The sequence below is a fragment of the Ceratotherium simum genome, chromosome 21 (assembly GCF_057802395.1).
Source record: "Ceratotherium simum simum isolate JZ-2026a chromosome 21, ASM5780239v1, whole genome shotgun sequence".
NCBI classification, from domain to species: Eukaryota; Metazoa; Chordata; class Mammalia; order Perissodactyla; family Rhinocerotidae; genus Ceratotherium; species Ceratotherium simum.
Genome location: NC_141920.1, coordinates 11,578,475 through 11,596,345, shown reverse-complemented (window position 1 = coordinate 11,596,345; position 17,871 = coordinate 11,578,475). Strand labels below are relative to the sequence as shown.

The window sequence follows — 17,871 nt, the reverse complement described above, 5'->3', positions numbered from 1 at the left end:
TCGACCCTCTTGGAAATGCCTCTCAGACGCCCACCGCCCTGAGGGCCCTCAGCCAGACGGCGAGGGGCAGTGATGGGGCCACCACACGTGTGAATGACACCCCCCCTTTAGAGGCTCCCTCGAGAAGCTCAGTGGTGGACACTCGCTTGTGCCGTTTTCTGGGTAAATCATGTCACCATCCCTCTCGGATTCCCCATCTGAAAAGGGGCGCCATTATAGAGGGATCCGTGTCAGCCCCTGTCACAGGTCGGGCTGGGATCCAAGGTGCCAAGGGATGCCCAGCCTGGCCCCCGCCGACCCCGCCTGTGGAGCAGGTGGGTCTGGGTAAACCCTCCTGCCTTATGGAGACCAGCTCGCTCTCATCTGCACAAAGGCCTGGCTCCCAGCGTCGGGGGCCGGCTGACCCCGAGGGCCTGCAGCTCAAAGGCTGCCCCTCCGGGAAGTCCTCCCTGCCTGCCCAGGGCGGCCACGGGCCAGCAGGATGGCTGGTCCTGGACTCGCCTGGCCTGAGGTTGGATGGCACTGGGCTGCCCTCGGCCCTGTGCACTTGAGGGGGCTCCCAGGGGAGAGTGTGATCAGCCCCACTGACAAATGGGGATACCGAGGCTGGGGGTGGTCACTCACTTGAATTCACCAGCTCCGGGGGGACAGCAGCAGGTCTCGGGACCCCAGGCTCGGAGCCCACCCCACAGGGAAAGGAGAGATGGGCCCCAACTGGTCAGAACAAGCTCCAGAACAGAGGAGGCACGTCTCGGCCCCTTTGCTCCCGCCACGCCCACCCCGGGGAATAAGGAGAAGGGGAGCCCCTTGAAACACAGGATTTCATTCGGGAAAAAGGGCTTTGCTGAAAACCAAACCTTTGGAAACTACCAGCGTTCACGAAAATGCTCAATGCAGCGCCCCGACCCGGGCAGGGGTGTTCTCATGCGTGTCCACCATCTGTGGGGTCTGTGGCCCAGAGGGGACTCAAGGTGACCGCTCAGCCCTGAGCCCGATGGCAGCAGGGGTCAGCGAGGCATGAGGTGGTGGGCGCAGTAAGGAGGGCCATCCCGGGCAGAGGCGGGCTCCTCCGAGAACCCAGACCAGGAGGCCGCGGGAAAGGGTCCTGGGAGCCCGGGGCTTTAATACCCACTCGTTCCAAAGTGAGAAGGGAGTTAAAACTCGGAGGGGCGGGGGTGGGTGGGGGGCAGGGCCTGCAGAGACGGTCTGGGCCCCAGCCTGTCCGTGGGGCAGGATGAGGGCGGGCATGTCCCTGCGTGGATACTGGGGCGAGCTCAGGCCACCAGGGGGAGCTGGCGAGGCCCCGGTCTCTCCTCTGGGTGGGAGTTGGGGGCTGGCCTGGGGCTGGGGGGCGGCAGGGTGGACGAGGAGGCTGGCCCCCACTCACTTCCACAGCACCTCCAGCTGCAGCTTGATGGTGCCCAGCTCCGTGATGTCCACCACGATGACCTGCGGCCGCGTCGTGAAGAAGTCCGTGATGTCGCAGGTCACTGCGCCCACCGCCAGCGAGCTCAGGCCCCGCAGCTCTGTCACCTGCGGGGGGAGTTGTGGGTGGTGTCCGAGCCCAGCCTCTGGGCGCCGGGCCCCGCCCCCAGGCCCCGCCCACCTTGATCTCGAAGTTCTCGTGCAGGGTGGGGATGAAGGCCTTCTCCTCCTCGTCCCAGGTCTGGCTGTCGTCCGACTCGATCCGGCCCTTCAGCTTCCAGCGCTGGCGGCCCAGGCGCATGAGCACCTGTGGGCAAGGGCCAAGGAGGGACGGGTCAGCCCCGGGTGGGCGCGCCCCTGCCAGCTGGGCGCGGATGGGGACAGAAACCCAGCCGGGACCCTGGTTCCCAGCAGCTCCCAACCCCCAAAGCCTGGCGGGGAGCCCTGAGGACGGACCCCGCAGGGTGGCCATACCTCGTACTGGTCTCCAGGACAGAGGCGTGCGTAGCCCACCAGACCTGGAACAAGAGACGGCTCATTTCCCCGCCCTCCTCTGTCCCGGCCCCGTGCATCGCGGGCCCTCACTGGGGGTGAAGTATCAGTTTCAGGGAGGGGTAAGCCATCATGACGGACACTGGACAGGTCTGGGCCCTCACATCCAAGTCAGGGGACAGGACTTGCCTGAGGTCACTTGTCACACGAGTGGAAACCCAGGGCCCGGCCTGGACCCCTGGGATTCTGACCAAGCCGCCCCCCCAGCAGAAGTCCAGAGCCCTCCAAGAAGGCCTGACGCCCCACCCAAGCTGGCCTTTGCCCGCCCACGCAGCCCCGTTACCTTTCATCCTGACGTGGAACTCGCCCAGGTGAACCTCCAGGGCCCCCTCGATGAGCCACATGTCCTGCAAAGCCCCACACAAGGTCGCTCACGCCCGCCCCCGGGCTAGGCCGCGGCGGGCACGCATGGACCCTGCGGGACACAGGCCCGCGGGCAGAGAGACGCTTCCTCCGGCCGGGGAGCCCCCAGGCCGGGCCCAGCCCGCCGGCCTCCCGCCCCGGCCCACCTCGGTGCACTCCTGCAGGCTGCGGCCCAGCTCCTGCAGGCTCTCCCGGGAGGCGCGGCTGGGCGGGCACCGCGAGAAGGCCCGCTGCATGTTGGAGGCGCCGTCGCGCAGGCGGCACTGGATGCAGTAGCCCTCGTAGAGCTCGTCCACCTGCGGGGCACAGGCGGGTGGGCGCTGCCCGGGCCGGGGGCGGGCCCCAGGGCCGCCCGCCTCCGTCGCCCTCTGGGAGAGGCCCCGAGCTGACGTCCCCACCCCAGCCCCCGACGGCGGCCACGCCCTGCACTGTTCCGCCGCCCCACAGAATGGGAGTCCAGGGGGGCAGGGACCGCGTCTGCCTTGTCCCCTCCGCATCCCCAGCGCCTGGCAGCGGCTGGCACGCAGTTGGTGCACAATAAAAACTAGTGAACTGGACGGTGAATGCATCCCTTCCCCCGCCCTGCCCCGTTTCTCGACTGTGAAACAGGGGAGGTGGGTTTGTGATATCTGCCCAGCCCCTGGGGAGGAGTAAAGCCGGATCATGGAGGACTCTGCGGGCTTTAAAGCTTAAAGGACTCGCTATGTGACCTTGGGCCAATCCTTGTCCCTCTCTGGGCCTCCACTCTCCTGTCTCTACGATGGGGGCCCTGGACTCAACCTTCCCAGTCCTCTAAGATTGAGCCTGAGGTTTTCTATCTAAACTCCACAGTCCTGGGGGCGCCCCAGCCACCCCCCTCACCCCCATCTCAGGGTTCAGCCCTGCAGTCTCTGCTCCTCCTCGGCTTTCTCCAGCCACCCAGCACCCAGAAGCCTGGGCACTAACCCGGCGGAGGCCCGGCCCCACCCTGTGACGCCCCAGGAGCCGGGCTGACCTTGCTGATGTGGAACTCCATCTTCCGAATGTGCCTCTCCACGGAGCGCGTTTGCTTCTCCCGGAAAAAGAGAAGATGCTGTGAAAGGAGCCTGGGCCGCCTGCAGCCCCCCAGCCCCCACCACCCTCCTACAGGTCCTAACACAGAGAACTGGGCTCCAAGCCAGGCCAGCCCCTCACCATCCTGGAGGAAGGCTCATTGCTGAGCCTCAGTTTAGTAAACCCCAGTATTCCTCTTTTAGGACGGCCGGAGGGTGGAATGCGAGCGAAGATGTTACATTCATCAGCCAGGCACAGCCTCAGCCCTCCTGACTTCCCACGTGCAGACAGGGAGGCTTCACTCACCTTGTCCAGGTCGTAATAGAAGGCCTGTGGGGGAGGAAAAGAGGGAAGAGAGGTATCAGGGTTCTGGATGCTCCTCCAAGACCCATGAGGCCATATCCCAGGAGCGCCTGAGCCTAGAGGACAAAGAAGCCCGCAGCCTCTCCATCCTCTGAGGCCTGCAGTCAGCCGGCCGTGGTCCAGGCCACAGAGGAGGGGTGAGTAAACACACACACTCTGGGGAGGCAGTTCTAGGCCTGGCCCTATTTCTCAGCTGTGTGTCCCAGGCAAGTTACTCAACCTCTCTGAGCCTCTGTCTCCTCATGTAAATGGGGCAGCCATAGCATCTACCCCACAGGGTTGCTATGAAGAATGAAGGACACAGGAAGCACTCAACAAAATGGGGACCATTGTGCTTTGATTGTTTAAGGGGTGACTTCAGCCATGAGCAGAAGAATGGAGAGTGGGGAAAGGCATCGGGCACCACCCATGAGTTCAGGCCTTAGGAAATGGCAATCCAGACTGGTCCATCCACACCAGGGGCCAGGGTGCGGCCAATGAAAAGAATATACTGTTGGTGTGAGCAAATCTTTGTGTAAAGGGCCAGAGAGTAAATACTGTAGGGTCTGCGGGCCATGTGGTCTCTGCCATTGCAGCATGAAAGCAACCACAGAGAGCACGCACATGATGGGTGCGGCCGTGTGCGGTCAACTTTATTTCTAAAACAGGCCCTAGTTTGCCCACGTCGATTAGAATCACCGTGTCTGAGCCCGGAGGAATTTCCACAAGGTTGAAAGATGCTCTAGGGAGAAACAGCAAGATGTGGTCGAGGATGTAAGTGAGATTTCATTTTTATGAGACAACTATGGACCAAAACCCTCTGTATGCATTTGTACGTATGATTACGTGACCAGGGAGAAAATAGGGAAAGAGAAATCCTAGATTGTGTCCTCAGGGTTCAACAGAGAAGACAGGGGGCCTCCAGCAGAAAGGAAAGATGGATTAAACCCCGGAAAGTCTGTGTTTTCCCGTGTATGCGTTTATGTGAAGTTGTGCGCGTGGGATTCTGAAATGAAAATTCCATGTAAGAAATAAAGAAATAGCACAGTTCCCAAGCCTTTCGAAAGAAAAGTGGCTGTACAACAGCTTCTCGGAAACCGAGAACCAGCCGCGTCCAGGGAGGCGGGACCCCACGTCCATCATCCCGCTGCGCGGCCCCAGTGCAGTCGCCACCCCTTCCCCGGCCTCAGTGTGCCCATCTGTGAAATGGGAGCTGCTGAAACATACAAACCCTTCTACACTTGCCTACCTTAGAGTTACTTCTAGAACCAAGAGAGAGAGGCTGGGGGCCTTGAGAACAGCTGCCCCTGCCTGAGGGCTGGGCCAGTGCTGGGCAGGGCTGGGAACAGGGAGCAGGATCTTGGCCCCATCTGTGCTGACCATCCGCCCACCAAGGGCAAGGCGTGGCCAGGCGTGGCTGAGCCCACCTGGCCTGTCATTCCCCACGTGGGCGGGCACACCCGTGAGGCTGGAGGCCCTGCCTCCACCCCACCGACCCGAGGTCTTCCCCACTGAAGCCAGGACACAGAGGCGGCCGGATGCTATTTTGATAGAAAGATTCGTTCCCCTTTTCGGCTTTGCAGTCCCTCCATCAAGCTGGTGGCTGCTTCATGCTTTGATGCTTTGGGGGAGGGATGTGGAACAGGCAGCAAGGCCTCCTGGGTTTTGTTTCCAGAAGTCTAATCCCATTAAGGATGGCAGGGGCTTTCCCGAGGCAGCAGTGGGGTGGGGGGGACTTCCCAAGACTGGAAAGACAGAGCCTCCGCTGGAGGGACAGAGGTCCTGGCAGTGGGATCTGGGCAGTGTGAGCAGATACAATACAGGATCCCCAAGACAAGGACATTTCCAAGAAACAATGACTCATTTTTTTTTTAGTGTAAGTATGTCCCGAAGACTGCCCAGGACATGCTTATACTGAAAAATATTGTTGTTTATCCAAAAGTCAAATTTAACTGGGCATCCTATTTTTTTGTTTGTTTGCTTTTGGTCTTGGTTTTGGGGTCTCTTTTTTGCTAAATCTGGCTCTGCTAAGGGGGTAAGTCTTGGGCCAGACAGGCCCCAGGGCAACCTCAAAGACGCTGGCCTCAGAATGGCAGGAGAACCACAGGGGCGCTGGTTGTGGGGGGGCACTCGGGCTTGATCAAGGCCACATCAGGGGCCACGGTTGACACACCTAGATTCCAGCCTGGCCCAATTTCCCGGCATGGCAGGAGCCGCCCGGATTGCAGGGCACCCAGATGGCCAAGGCCTAGAAAATAGGGCGTCAAAACATACACACCTCCATACACCCGCCTGCCTTACAGTCACTTCTAGAACCAGAGAATGGAGCTGAGCCCTGAGACAGGGTGAGGGGGTGGGGAAGCTGCCCCCAGCCTGTGACGGGAACTCATCACAATATAAAGCAAGTCCTTCCTCGGGCCTCTGGGTTCCCAGACCGGGGTTCACACCCACGATGCAGGCAGGGTGGAGGGAGGGTCCACCCCGAACCCGGCCATGGCTGCTGGGTGGGGGGAGTCTCACCAGCCTGGAATTCCTGTGGGTGTCCTTGTGCCGTCCCGACAGGTACCCCAGCTCGGCCTGCTGGACGCACAGATGCTCCCTGTGAGGAGAACGAGGGAGGGGTTTGAAAAGGAACAAGACGACAAGAAACAGGCGGGTGACCAGGGCTCGGCGGGGGCAGCATGGAGGGCAGCGGTGGTCCTCAGCGGGCCCCGAGGTCAGAGGGGCAGAGCCATCCCCACCCGCCTGGCTCCAGACCCCGCAGGCTGAGGGCTGCGTGCCCGGCGCTGTGCGAAGTGGGGGATCCCGGTTAACTCCCCAAACAGTCCCACGGACAGGTTCTGCTGCTGTCCCACCCGTTTTAGAGAGGGGCAAACTGACCCTTGAGGACACCAAGTGACCCAGCGCAGGTAGGAGGAGGCTGAGCCCAGGTCTGAAAGCAGGCAGCGGCCTGCAGGGGCCGATGTCTCCACCGCAGCACAGGGGAGGTCAGCGAGGGCACGCCTCGCTGGTGGACAAGGACAGGCCGTCCTGCTGTCCAGGTGCCCGGGCCAAGGATTAGAGCGGGGCCTGGAGAACCCAGTCTGGGGAGTACAGAGATAGCCGTAGGCCGGGGTGGGGGACATTCCAAGGTGTGCTTTCCAGCCAGAGAGACTAGGACAGGAATCCCGAAGTCTGGACTTGGGGGCCGGAGTGGGGCCCCCATCCTGTTCCACCATAGATTTGCTGGGTCACCCCAGGAAGGTGACTTGCCCTCTCTGGGCCCACTTACACCACCTTCTGCCGGGCCACCGCTCGCTCAGGGGTCGGGTTCCTCAGGAAGAAGGGGGTGCTGTTGACCCCAGACAAGTCTCAAACGTACAGTCCTCCAGGGTCACCAGGAACTGTCCTGGGAGACGAGCACCTCCAGGCAGGCCTCCCTCCACCCTCTGGGCACAGCGCCAGCTCCCACTCTGCACCAGCGCGGGGCTGGGGCGTGCAGCGCACATCACAGGAGGAGGGTGAGGGAGGCGCCCTGGGCAGGGAGCCAGGCCCCCGGGGTGGGGGGACGTGACACTGACCCCGAGCCCCGGGGGACAGCGGGGCAGGCCAGCGTTGGCCCCGGAGCCCCACTCCCGGCTTCCCGGCCGTGGGCTCCCGGACAAGCTGCTTCCCACCTTTGGGACTCAGTTTCCTCGCCTGGACAAGGAGGCTGAGGTTCTCTCATAGCGTTCTTTAGGGGTTCAAGGACACGATGCAGGTAATGCCCCGAACAAGGCGTGGCTGCTGTTATTATTATTATTATTTTTAATTGGTGAGGCGAAGAGGTGGAGGGCTGGGCAGGGCATCCAGGAGGAAGGAACAGTGTTCAGTCCTGCAAATGCGCGTGCAGGACTAGAGACTCGGGGAGCCGCAGCCCCCCGTGCCTCTCCACCGCCCAGGGGCTGTTTCCCAAGAGCCAAGGCGCAGACTCACGAGGGAAGAGGGCACATTTGGGAATACGCTAAGGGTGGTGGGGACAGGAGTGAATAATGAAAGAAAAGTCTAGAAAGGTTGAAGGTCAGAAAGGACCTGAATGCCCTCCCGAGGGCAGTAGGGGCCACGGGAGAGACTGAGCAGAGGAGGGAGTGGCAGGTGGGGAGGGGCTGGGCGGGCTCGGGGCCACACGGCGAGGGCGGCGGGGCGGAGTCGGGGAAGGAGGCCGCCGCTTGATCCAGGGCGAGCGCGCAACAGGGCCCAGGCCACGCGACCCGCTCACGGGAGAACCCGCGCTGAAACCTCGCTGCTCCCGAGCCCGACTGTGCCCCAGCGGCCTCCTGTCGTCTCCTCTCGGGCGCGCTCTCCCCGTCTCCACCCCTCTCCCGTGCCCCTCTCCCATCCCTCAGGAAATCCTGTCCGCGCCTCCTCCAAAATGTGTCCCGGAACTGCCCCTGTTCCCCGCCCGCCAGCTTCACCTGGTGAGTCCACCGTCACCCTCCTCCTGACCACGACCCGACACCTTCCCACCACCCTCCCCACTCTGCCCCGCCCCTACAGGCCATTGTCCACAAACAGCCAGAGGCTCTTGTTAAAACCAAACTTGGATCTCGTCCTCACCCCTCTCAGAACCCTCCATGGCTCCCTGCTCACCCCGACTGAACACGAAGTCCTCACCACAGCCCACAAGGCCCCAGATCATCTGGTCCCCATCACCCCCAGGCCTCACCACCCTCTCCCTCCCTCAGCTCCCAGGCTGGCCTGCTCACGGTGCCCCTAATGTTCCAATCATGCTCCTGCCCCAGGGCCTTTGCACATGTGGCTTCATTGGCCTGGAATGTTCTTCCATTATCTGCAGGGCTCACGCCTTCACCCCTTCAGGTTTTTGCTCAAATGTCACCTTCTTAGTGAGAACTTCCTTGAACACTTTACAGTCGTGTGTCACTCGACGACGGGGACATGTTCTGAGAAATGTGTCGTTAGGCGATGTCATGTGAACATCACAGAGTGGACTTACACAATCTAGATGGTATAGCCTACGACACACCTAGGCCATAGGGTACTCATCTTATGGGACCACTGTCGTATATGTGGCCTGTTGACTGAAACGTCGTGATGCAGCACGACTGCAGTTAAAATCAACCCTGGGCCTTCTTACCCTGGTGTGTTTCCCTCCCTAGCACCTACACCAGCTGACACGCCCTATTTCTTACTTTTCTGCATTGTTACTGGCTGTCTGTCCCCCACTAGGATGTCAGCTCCACAGGGGCGGGGATTGTTGTGTTTCGTGCGCCTGGCACTTCACAAGCCCTCAATAAAGATACACGGAGGGAGTGACTGAATCTTCCTGGTCTGGCCTCTGTCCAGCTGGTCAGTCAGTCTCTTCTTCACTCAAATCCAGCCACCCTGATCTCCTGCTGGTGCGCACGCTCCCACCTCAGGGCCTTTGCACCTGCTGTTCCCTCTGCCTGGGATGCTTGTCCCCGAGAGGCCAGCATGATGCTCCTTCTCAGACCATTCAGGTCTCAGGAACCATCAGGACCCCCTCGGTGAGTCTCCCTGGGCCACCCTGTCTGACAGGCCTTCCACGCACGGTCTCTCCATCACCTCTCTCTTATTGCACTCAGGCTGGTGGAAGTTACGTTACTGATCACATTTGATTGCCATCTCCTCCTCTACACTCTAAGCTCCACGAGACCAGGGTCCTCCTGCCGTCTTCACTGTGTCCCCAGCAGCCAATAACAGGGTCGCGCATGTGGCTGCAACAGGACATGCTTGTTGACTAAATGAGTAACCAGGAGCTCCCTCTGCAGCCTCCAACAGATGAGACCCAACCACGCGCCCCAGGAAGAGGCAGAGAGGAGCAGGCGGCCAGGCCGGAGAATGCGCTTTTTGAAGGCAACAACACTCATCCTTACTCGAGGCCTCTCTTCAGCGCTTCGAAGATCTTCTTCACTTGTTGCGGCTTGGGGTCGGGGCCGACAGACCCCTTCCGCAGCGTGCCGTACATCTTGGAGGATTTCACAGGCATTCGAGATCTCACCGAGTTCCTGTGGATGGACTTCCTGTGAGAAGGGATGAGGGGGTCAGAGCAGGGGTCTCGAGCAAGCCTTTCCCAGGGGCCGGCTTTGGGAACAGTGGCCAGAGCCCCAGGCAGTCAGGAGACCTGGCTGAGTCCCACCCCATCCCCACCATGCTACATGGTCTTTGGAAAGTTGCCTAGACTCCCTGGGCCTCAGTTTCCTCATCTGTAAAATGAAGGCTTGGATTTGAGGATTAAAAGAATGACAATAACCTGATATGAAAATTAACTTACAGTGAGAAATACAATCAAGCAGCCCAAATGTCAATGCTCTCTGTTCAGCAAGCTCTGTCTGTGCAGGCAAAGCAACACGGGAGGCCAAATCGTAGTCCTGTGGTGTGCCCGTAGAGTGGGCATCTGTTGGCTCTGCCTACCCCACAGCCACCCCCCTCCCTCTGTTAATAGCACCTCATCTTCCTCTGGGGCACCTCCTCAACCCTGCTCTTTCTACATGTGGTTTGGAGGGAGGTAGCCTAACAAATCACCACACACACACATGCACACACACGTGCCCATGCACACACATACACAAGCATTCTGAGGCAAACCCATGTCCTAGGCCTGGGTGGGTCAACCTATTCCACTCCCCTGGCCCAGGGAGAGGCATGGGACACAAGGCTGGCCAGTAACCCTGCCAGGAGTTTGGTTCCAAATTCACAGGAGGGGGAAGGGTTCCTCCCACCAGCATTGCTCATCTGAAGGCTCATACACCTGGAGCTTCCAGCCGCCTCCTTTGCCACCATGTGGGGAGAATGGAGCCAACACAGAGAGGAGCAGACAGAGGCAGACCAAATTCATATGACAGTGAGTTCCTGGATCCAGCTATGCCTGAAGCTAGAGCTGTCCATGGACTTTCAGATACATGAGCCAGTTGGTTCTCTTTTTTGCTTAAGCCTATTGGAGTTGGGAGTGTGGACTGGATGATCCTGAGAACTAACGTCTCCCAGCAGTGACAGCTGTGTCTCTCAGCCCCGTAGGGATTTGTACGGGCATTTCGGGATTGGTTACAGTAGTGCGGGGTCAGGTGCCCTCATTACAGTCCAGAACTGGTCTCATTGGCATCTAAGCCCCTTCTAGAATCTTATGATCCTATGCCTTGTCCGCTAAGCTCGAGACCAGGGCTGGCTGACGCAGCCTGCACGCCCCACCAGATGTGTTTAAGTCCATCTTATCCCTCGACAGACACCGTTTCCCAGATGCCCCTGGACCACCTTCTCGCAAAAGAGACAAGGGAGGAAGTGACACATAAAACTAACTTCTGGGTCCGTTTCTTAAAGGGGAGCTGCTAGCCTTTCTCTCCATATCTCTCCTTCCCTCCCTGTCCTCCCCAGGTACACTGAGGAGCCAGCTTCACCTGTGTGCACCAGGGCCCCCACGCAATGGCTGAGCAACAACACAGAAAGACCGACCCTGGACAGCCTGTGGAGCAGACCACCCACTGGCTCTACTCTGTTACAGCAGAGAGGGAGGAATAACCGATCTCGTTTAAGCCCCTGTATTTTGGGGTGGGGGGGTTCTTTGTCAAAGCAACTTCACCTCTACACTAATACCTTACTCGAGCCTCAGTTTTTTCATCTGTAAAATGGGAAGACAATAGAACCTAAATCAGAGGAGTGCTAGGATTTCTGTTAGATACCAGGTCAAACATTTGGCACAATGGAGGCACTCAGTAGGTGCTTAATAAATGTTCGCTATTGTAATAATAACCACATACCACCTGTATCTTCCTCTGCACCCACAGCCTGGGAAATAGTAGGTGTTCAGTAAATACCGAGATAAACTGAACTGGGAAATAGAGCATATGGGGGACTGGAGAGCAAAGAGACCCCGGGACCCAAGGTGTTCAGCTGGACCTCGAAGGAAGAGCAGGACAGAAGCTGCACCCCAAGAAGAGTGTTCCAAGTTGGGGGATAGAGTGAGCAAGGGTGGAGAGGAGGAGCTGGAACAGTCTGTGTGTGACGGGGATGGGCGGACACAGGGAACCACAGAGAGGCTCAGCGGCGGCCAGGCTGTATTTCCAGCCCAGCCAGACACTGCACATTCCACACACAGACGCAGACCTGCTGTCGACGCGGCAGAGCGGAGCTGTCCCGGCCACCCTGCTGACGGGGACCAAGCCCCAAGACCCGTGCTCCCCACACGCTGCACAGCCGCGTTACCGACCAGCATGCCAGAAACACAGGTTCCAGGCCACCCAGGCCCGGTGACAGCAGGGTCTCAGAGGATGCTGCAGCAAGGAAGGATCTGGAACCCCGCCCCAGACCCTCAGGAGCCTCGCCAAGCTGGGAGCCCATACTGTCTCGTGGGACACAAGCTCTTGGTTAGTCGTGTGTTCAAATCCCAGCCCCAAGGCCACAGACACTCAACCTACTGGAGCCTCAGTTTCCCCATCTGTAGAAGGGGAACAGCAAGCCCGTGGAGCTGTCATGAGACAGTCACTCTCTCAGCAAATCCTCACCGAGCACAACTGTGCACCAGATGCCATTCTAGGGGCTGGGGGTGGAACAGTGACCAAAACAGACAAACCCCTGCCCCGTGAGCCGCCGGCCAGCTGGGGGGACCATGGGAGCGTAACAAGTGTAGGCTCCAGAGCCAGAGGCCCGGTCTCTAGCTGGCTCCTCCAGTGACCAGCTGTGTGACTTTGGGTAGGTTACTGAACCTCTCTGTGCCTCAGTTTTCTCATCTATGAAATGGGGACCAGAGAAAGGGTTGCTGTGGGAGTTACATGAGTTAATAAATGTAAAGGGTTTCAAGCAGTGCCCAGCAAAGAGAATGTGCGATATATACGTCAGAGCTGAATAAGATAATAAAAAACACTCACATATCACATAGTGCCTAGTGCCAAGGAAAACAATAAAGGAGGAATACTGCACTTAAATAGGATGGACAGAGAAGGCTCCTCAACCAGGTGATGTTGAAGTAAAGGTACTGGGCACAGAGCCTGGTACCCCGTTAGTGCTGTGGCTGGTAGTCACATCTTATACGTCAAGTGACACTTTCCAGAGCCCGAGAGGGGGCTGTGCGTCCTCCTCCCTCACCCTCCCCAAGACCACATCACCCACCTCTTGGAACAGGCCCTACACAGAGTTGCCATCTCCTGGCCGGCAGAGGGGCAGGGCTGCAGCGTCCAGAGAGGTGGGTTTCGGGTTTCCTGGGACAGGCTAGGGTCCCGGCAGGAGGGCGGGCGCGCAGCTGTGAGTTGGGGCTGCAGGAGCCGCGCTCACCGGCCAGCTCCCAGCGGTCCGCAGTCCTCGGCAGGTGCGTGCGCTCCGCGGGCCCCCCTTCCTCCTCGTGGAGACCGCCTCGCCCTCGCTCCTGCGGCTGTGCCTGGAAGCACCGGCTCCCGGGAGCTCTGAGCCCAGTGCTCTCGCCAGAGCCTCCACGGGGCAGGCGTGGGGCCACCCCGGGGCCGGCCCAGCCGGGGCAGGCGATGCTGGCGCAGCCTCTGGATGGTGAAATCGGGCTGCGTGTCTGGCCCGGGCGTCACAACCCGGGCTTCAGGGAGCGACCTCCGGGGCGGGTATTTTCGCCAGCGCTGGGAGGACTCGGTAAACGTTCAACAGCTCCCGGCTCGCCGGACGAGCGTCCAGACGGGCACGCGAAGCCCTGGTCCCGCCCTCACGTGAGGCCACCGGGGCTGTCCCTGCCTGGCGTCTTGGGAAACACTTAGTCTCCAGTGGGGACTGGAGGCGGGCGTGGGGCGACTATGGGGCCGCCTGGCCGCGCTTCAGGCAAGGACTCGATGCGACAGCGGTGTGAGCTAGCCTGGTCTCCCACGTCCGGTGGCCCCAGGTGGGCGGGGACGATGACAGACACGCGGGGCCCTGGAAAGGTTCGCGCCCGGCTCCGCGTGCTGAGCGTGCGCTAGCGCATTTCTCCCCACGCACGGCTCTGGGGTCTGGCCCTTTCTACAGTCAGGGAAACTGAGGTTCGGTGACGGCCTCTGGGCCCGGAGTCTGTGCCCCTCACTGCCCCACACGCACGGCGCAGTGCGACCGCCTCCGCTGTGCGCTCCTTCTCCGGCCTCCTCTCCTTGAAAACCAAGGGCTGCTCCTCAATCTTCACGGCCGCACGGCCCAGCCGTCCCGACGGAGGCATCCCCAGGGTGGTGAGGACATTGCGGTGGCCCTGGCTCGGGAGGGTACCTGCCTGACAGCCTGGGCGAGGGGATACCTGGCTGAGGAGTGGCAGAGAGGGGTTCAGAGCGGCTGTGCCTGTCCTCAGGGCAGAATGGGACAGTGTCAGGGCCTGGCCCTCCTCTTCGTCCCCCTCACCTTAGTATATGGGGCCTTATGTTATAAAATATTCTTATATGTTCATTATACATGGCCTTATTATAGCAATCATTTGCACCTTAGTGTAAAATTTCCCCACCAGATTACTTCACCAAGTGAATGCTTAGATTATGAAATTAAAAGCCCTGTCCAGAGTCACAGGGGTTTCAGGTGTCAGGGCAGGGGCGGGGACTGGGGACAAAGGGGGTGTCAACCCGCCAAGTGGAGCCCTGCTCTCCCGCTCTCCCGTCTAAGGTGATTTTGCCTGACCGCCCCAGCCGCGGAGTGCCTGGCAGCGTGCCTGTGTTTCAGCCTGGTCAGATTACCTGGGAAAGAAGGCCAGAAGGTGAGGCCTGAAACCCAGCCCGGGCCATCCAGCCCCAGGGCCAAGGGTCCAGACCCCTGGGAGTTGGACAGAGACGGGAAGTTACAAACAGATGTGCTCTTCCCTATCGTCGTGGGCAGCTCTGTTCTCGCCCCCAGACAAGGGGGCTGCAGAGGCCGAGGCCAGATGGCGGCCATTCGGGGACCTCAGGACCCCCTCCAGAATTCCCCGAGGGGGACCCCCAGGAGGAAGAGCCCCCAGGATGTTTCCAGCCATCAAGGCCAACTTTCTCGGACTTGGATGGACCTCGCGGGACCTGACTCAGCCTTGCTGATGACCGACGGGCCCTAGTGTTGTGGGGTCGGATCCCCTCTGTTCTCTCTCCGCCCAGAGAGCTGACCCCAGGAATCCAGGACGGGGCCCACCGAGGGGCACTCTCGGGCAGAGCTCCCGACGGGGCCTGAGGGGACATTTCCCATGGATGCGGGAGGTCCAGAGGCCCCCAGAGGCCTGGCAGGAGGAGAGCTGCTAGAGAATTCATAAGGCCCAGTGCAGAAGAAAACACATGACCCTTTGTGCAAAACTTGTTCTGAATTTCTAGATGGCGACAGCAGATCGTTAAATCTACGCGCAGGGCCCCATGTGAGTGCGGTCTGTGGACCCCTCCGCTGCTGCTGGACCACGGGGACAAAGTCCCCACAGCACCTCTGTGTGATCAGAGAGAGGTCCCCCTGGGTGGAGCAGCTCCACGCCGGGGCGCGCAGCTCGGGAGGGTCACAGGGGCTGGATGCCCCCCGTGGCCAGGCCACCTGCACGACTGTCCTCAGCAGCCCTGATTACAGACCCCGTGGAAGCCCAACCAGAGGCAGCTCTGAAACAGCATCACTCGCTGGCCAGTATAGCCGCTCTCAGCAGCATTTATGGAGCACCTACTGTGTGCCTTCCTCGAAGTGGCATCACGCTTTCTCCTCTGGGAGCCTCGGAGTCAGGGGCTCTGGCTGCTCACTCCCTCTGGGGCTTTGGCCAAATTCCTTCCCATCTGGGGTTCAGCTTCCTCTGCTTCGGCCCTTCGGCGGCTCCCCTCACACTGCGAACGTCTTCACTGTGGCCCACAAGGCCCTGCAGGGCCCTCCCCCTCTCTCATCGCTGTCCACCAGCCAGCCACACGCCTGCTTTCTGTCTGTCAAAGCTCATTCCCGCCTCAGGACCTTTGCACTCGCTGTCCCCTCCACCTGGAAGGCTTCCCCAGCCCCACACCCTGTCTGCACAGGATCGGCTCCTTCTCTTCTCTCTGGCCTTCGCTTAAACACTCCCCTGCCTCACTGAGGGCCTCCTCCGAGACCCCTGCTGCCCTCCCACGTGCCCTGTTTTAATGCCTTCACAGCACTTGTCACCAGTTGAACTCGTCTCAATTATCGTCGGCTAATTGTTTGCTGCCCTGACAGGAGGGCGGGGCCTGGGTCTGTCCCTGGAGCCCGGCACGGGGCCGGCTGGAGTAGGTGCTCTGTAAGTCTTTGTGGAATGAATGAGGGATTCCTCAGGGCGCTTCCCTCTGGGACACTCAAGGATTTCAACCCCGAGATGCCACTCCTCCTGGGCATACCTGGGAGCTGACGGCCAGGAGACAAGGTGAGAGCTGGAGGGCCTGACCGCAGGGCCAGCACGACTGGGGGGGCGGCTACTGTGCAGCTTTGAACCCTAGGAAAGGGCTACAGGAGGGACCTGGCCTGGTCTGGGGCTCGGTGGTCCTCCCCAGGACGTGGCGCTGAAGCCAAGGCCGGAGAAGACGGAGCGGGAGCTGGCCAGGTGAAGGGCAGTGGGCGGAGAGTTCCAGGAGGAGGCCACAGCCTGTGCAAAGGCCCGGAGCGGGGAGGTCACTGTGGCTAAAGCACAGGGTTAAAAATGAGGCCTGTGGGGCCGGATCACAGGGGCCGCGAGGCCACTTGAGGGACTGGATTGTGTCCTGCGTGGGCTGGGAATCTGGGAATGTAGTGCAGGGCTTCAGGGAGGCGATGCCATGATGGGATTTGGTTGTTGACTGGCTCACTGACCAAACAGGTCCTGCGCCCTGCTCTGCCTGGGGGCCGTGCATGTCCACTACATCTGCTGACACAGGCGGATGTTTGGGCCCCTCAGGATGCCCGGGGACCCCCTCCCCAGGCCTGACAGCCAGCAGGCGGCTCCCCAAGGGCTTGCACAGTGCCCGACGTGAAGCCCTGGAGCCAGGGGGCCAGGCAGGCCTGGGCTGACCGGGCTGTGGCCCCAGGAGCAGAAACGCGCCCTCCTCCCAGGGACCCTGCAGCTGGAGGGGACACCCCGCGGAGAGGCCGTGGATTCAGGTCACAGGCTCCGCCCTGACCCCAGGCCCATCTCTGCAGAGGCTGTACCTTCTCCTTTGAAAACTTTCCACAGGGACCTGCCGTGTGCCAGCGTGTGCCAACCACTTGTCATTTGTCACCTCATTATACCCTCATGACAACCCCTCAAGGGAGGGACATTCGTGATCTCTGTTTCACATATGAGGAAACCAAGACTCAGAGAGGCGAAGTCACTTGCCCCAGGTCACAGAGCTGGGACAGGTGGCCCCATTTCCCATTCTATCAAACAGGAAGAACATTCTCTCCTAAGCCCGCCCCTAGGAGACGAAGTTCCAACTCTGACCAGTGTCGCTGTGTGACATTGGGTGAGCGGCTCCCCCTCTCTGAGCCTCAGTTTTCTGGTCTGCCAAGTGAGTCTGATAAGCTCAGACAGGTGGACTTCAGGGAACAACCACCAGGAGCATGTGAGGTGACACCTATTCAGGCCTCAAGGAAATTACAGGTTTCTCCAACACCGAGTCTCTCTCTCTCTCACACACACACACACACACACACACACACACACACACACACACAAACTGCCTTGGGCTGCAGGCCTGGCAGGAGAGGGAGCCTCAGGGTCACTGGCATGGGAGGAGGATGTCCCTGCCGTCCCCGCCCGGCCCTCGGACGAGCCGGCATCCGCGACTGGGCAGAACTTACGCGATCCTCCGGCTCTGCGCGCTGCGGAAGCCCGCGAAGGAGGCACTCCGGCCCACGACCCCCACGGCCCCCGCGTCCCCGGGGGACAGGAACCGCACCCTCACCGACATGGCCGTCACCTGCGGGAGAGGACAGGAGAGTCACCTCCACCGTCACCTGGTGTGTGCCCTCCACCGTGGCTCCCAAGGTCCTCACGACAGCCCCAGAGAGGGGGTGGCCAGCACTGTCCTGGGTCAGAAGAGGACACTGAGGCTCGGGGGGGTGAGGGAACCTGCCCAGGGCCAGTGCAGGAGCGAGATTCGAACCCAGGTCTCTGCACTCTGCACGCGGGCCCTTAATGCCTGAGCGATGCTGAGTCCTCGTGCAGCAGGAAACAGCTCCTCCTGAACCCGGCTCTTCTCACCTCCCTCGGCTGCTCCTCTCTGCCAATAACCCGCACCCCCGGAACAACCTCACTGAGCACCTACTGTGTGCCAGACGCGCACTAAGCAAGACGGGCAG

The 17,871-nt window shown here is 60.5% G+C and overlaps 1 protein-coding gene across 1 annotated transcript in view; it reads right to left on the bottom strand.

Annotated features, from left to right (window-relative positions):
* Positions 1–17,483, bottom strand: part of RIPOR3 (RIPOR family member 3) — a 32,269-nt gene extending 14,786 nt beyond the window's left edge. The window contains exons 1-10 of the mRNA XM_087445122.1: positions 17,371–17,483; positions 9,588–9,734; positions 6,235–6,313; positions 3,679–3,702; positions 3,335–3,388; positions 2,487–2,636; positions 2,261–2,324; positions 1,900–1,943; positions 1,607–1,732; positions 1,388–1,533 (exon numbers count right to left, since the gene is read on the bottom strand). Coding sequence (XP_087301248.1) covers positions 1,388–1,533; positions 1,607–1,732; positions 1,900–1,943; positions 2,261–2,324; positions 2,487–2,636; positions 3,335–3,388; positions 3,679–3,702; positions 6,235–6,313; positions 9,588–9,734; positions 17,371–17,480 — 944 coding nt within the window. The 5' untranslated portion in view covers positions 17,481–17,483. The remainder of the gene's footprint in view (positions 1–1,387; positions 1,534–1,606; positions 1,733–1,899; positions 1,944–2,260; positions 2,325–2,486; positions 2,637–3,334; positions 3,389–3,678; positions 3,703–6,234; positions 6,314–9,587; positions 9,735–17,370) is intronic.
* Between the last annotated feature and the right edge of the window lie 388 nt (positions 17,484–17,871).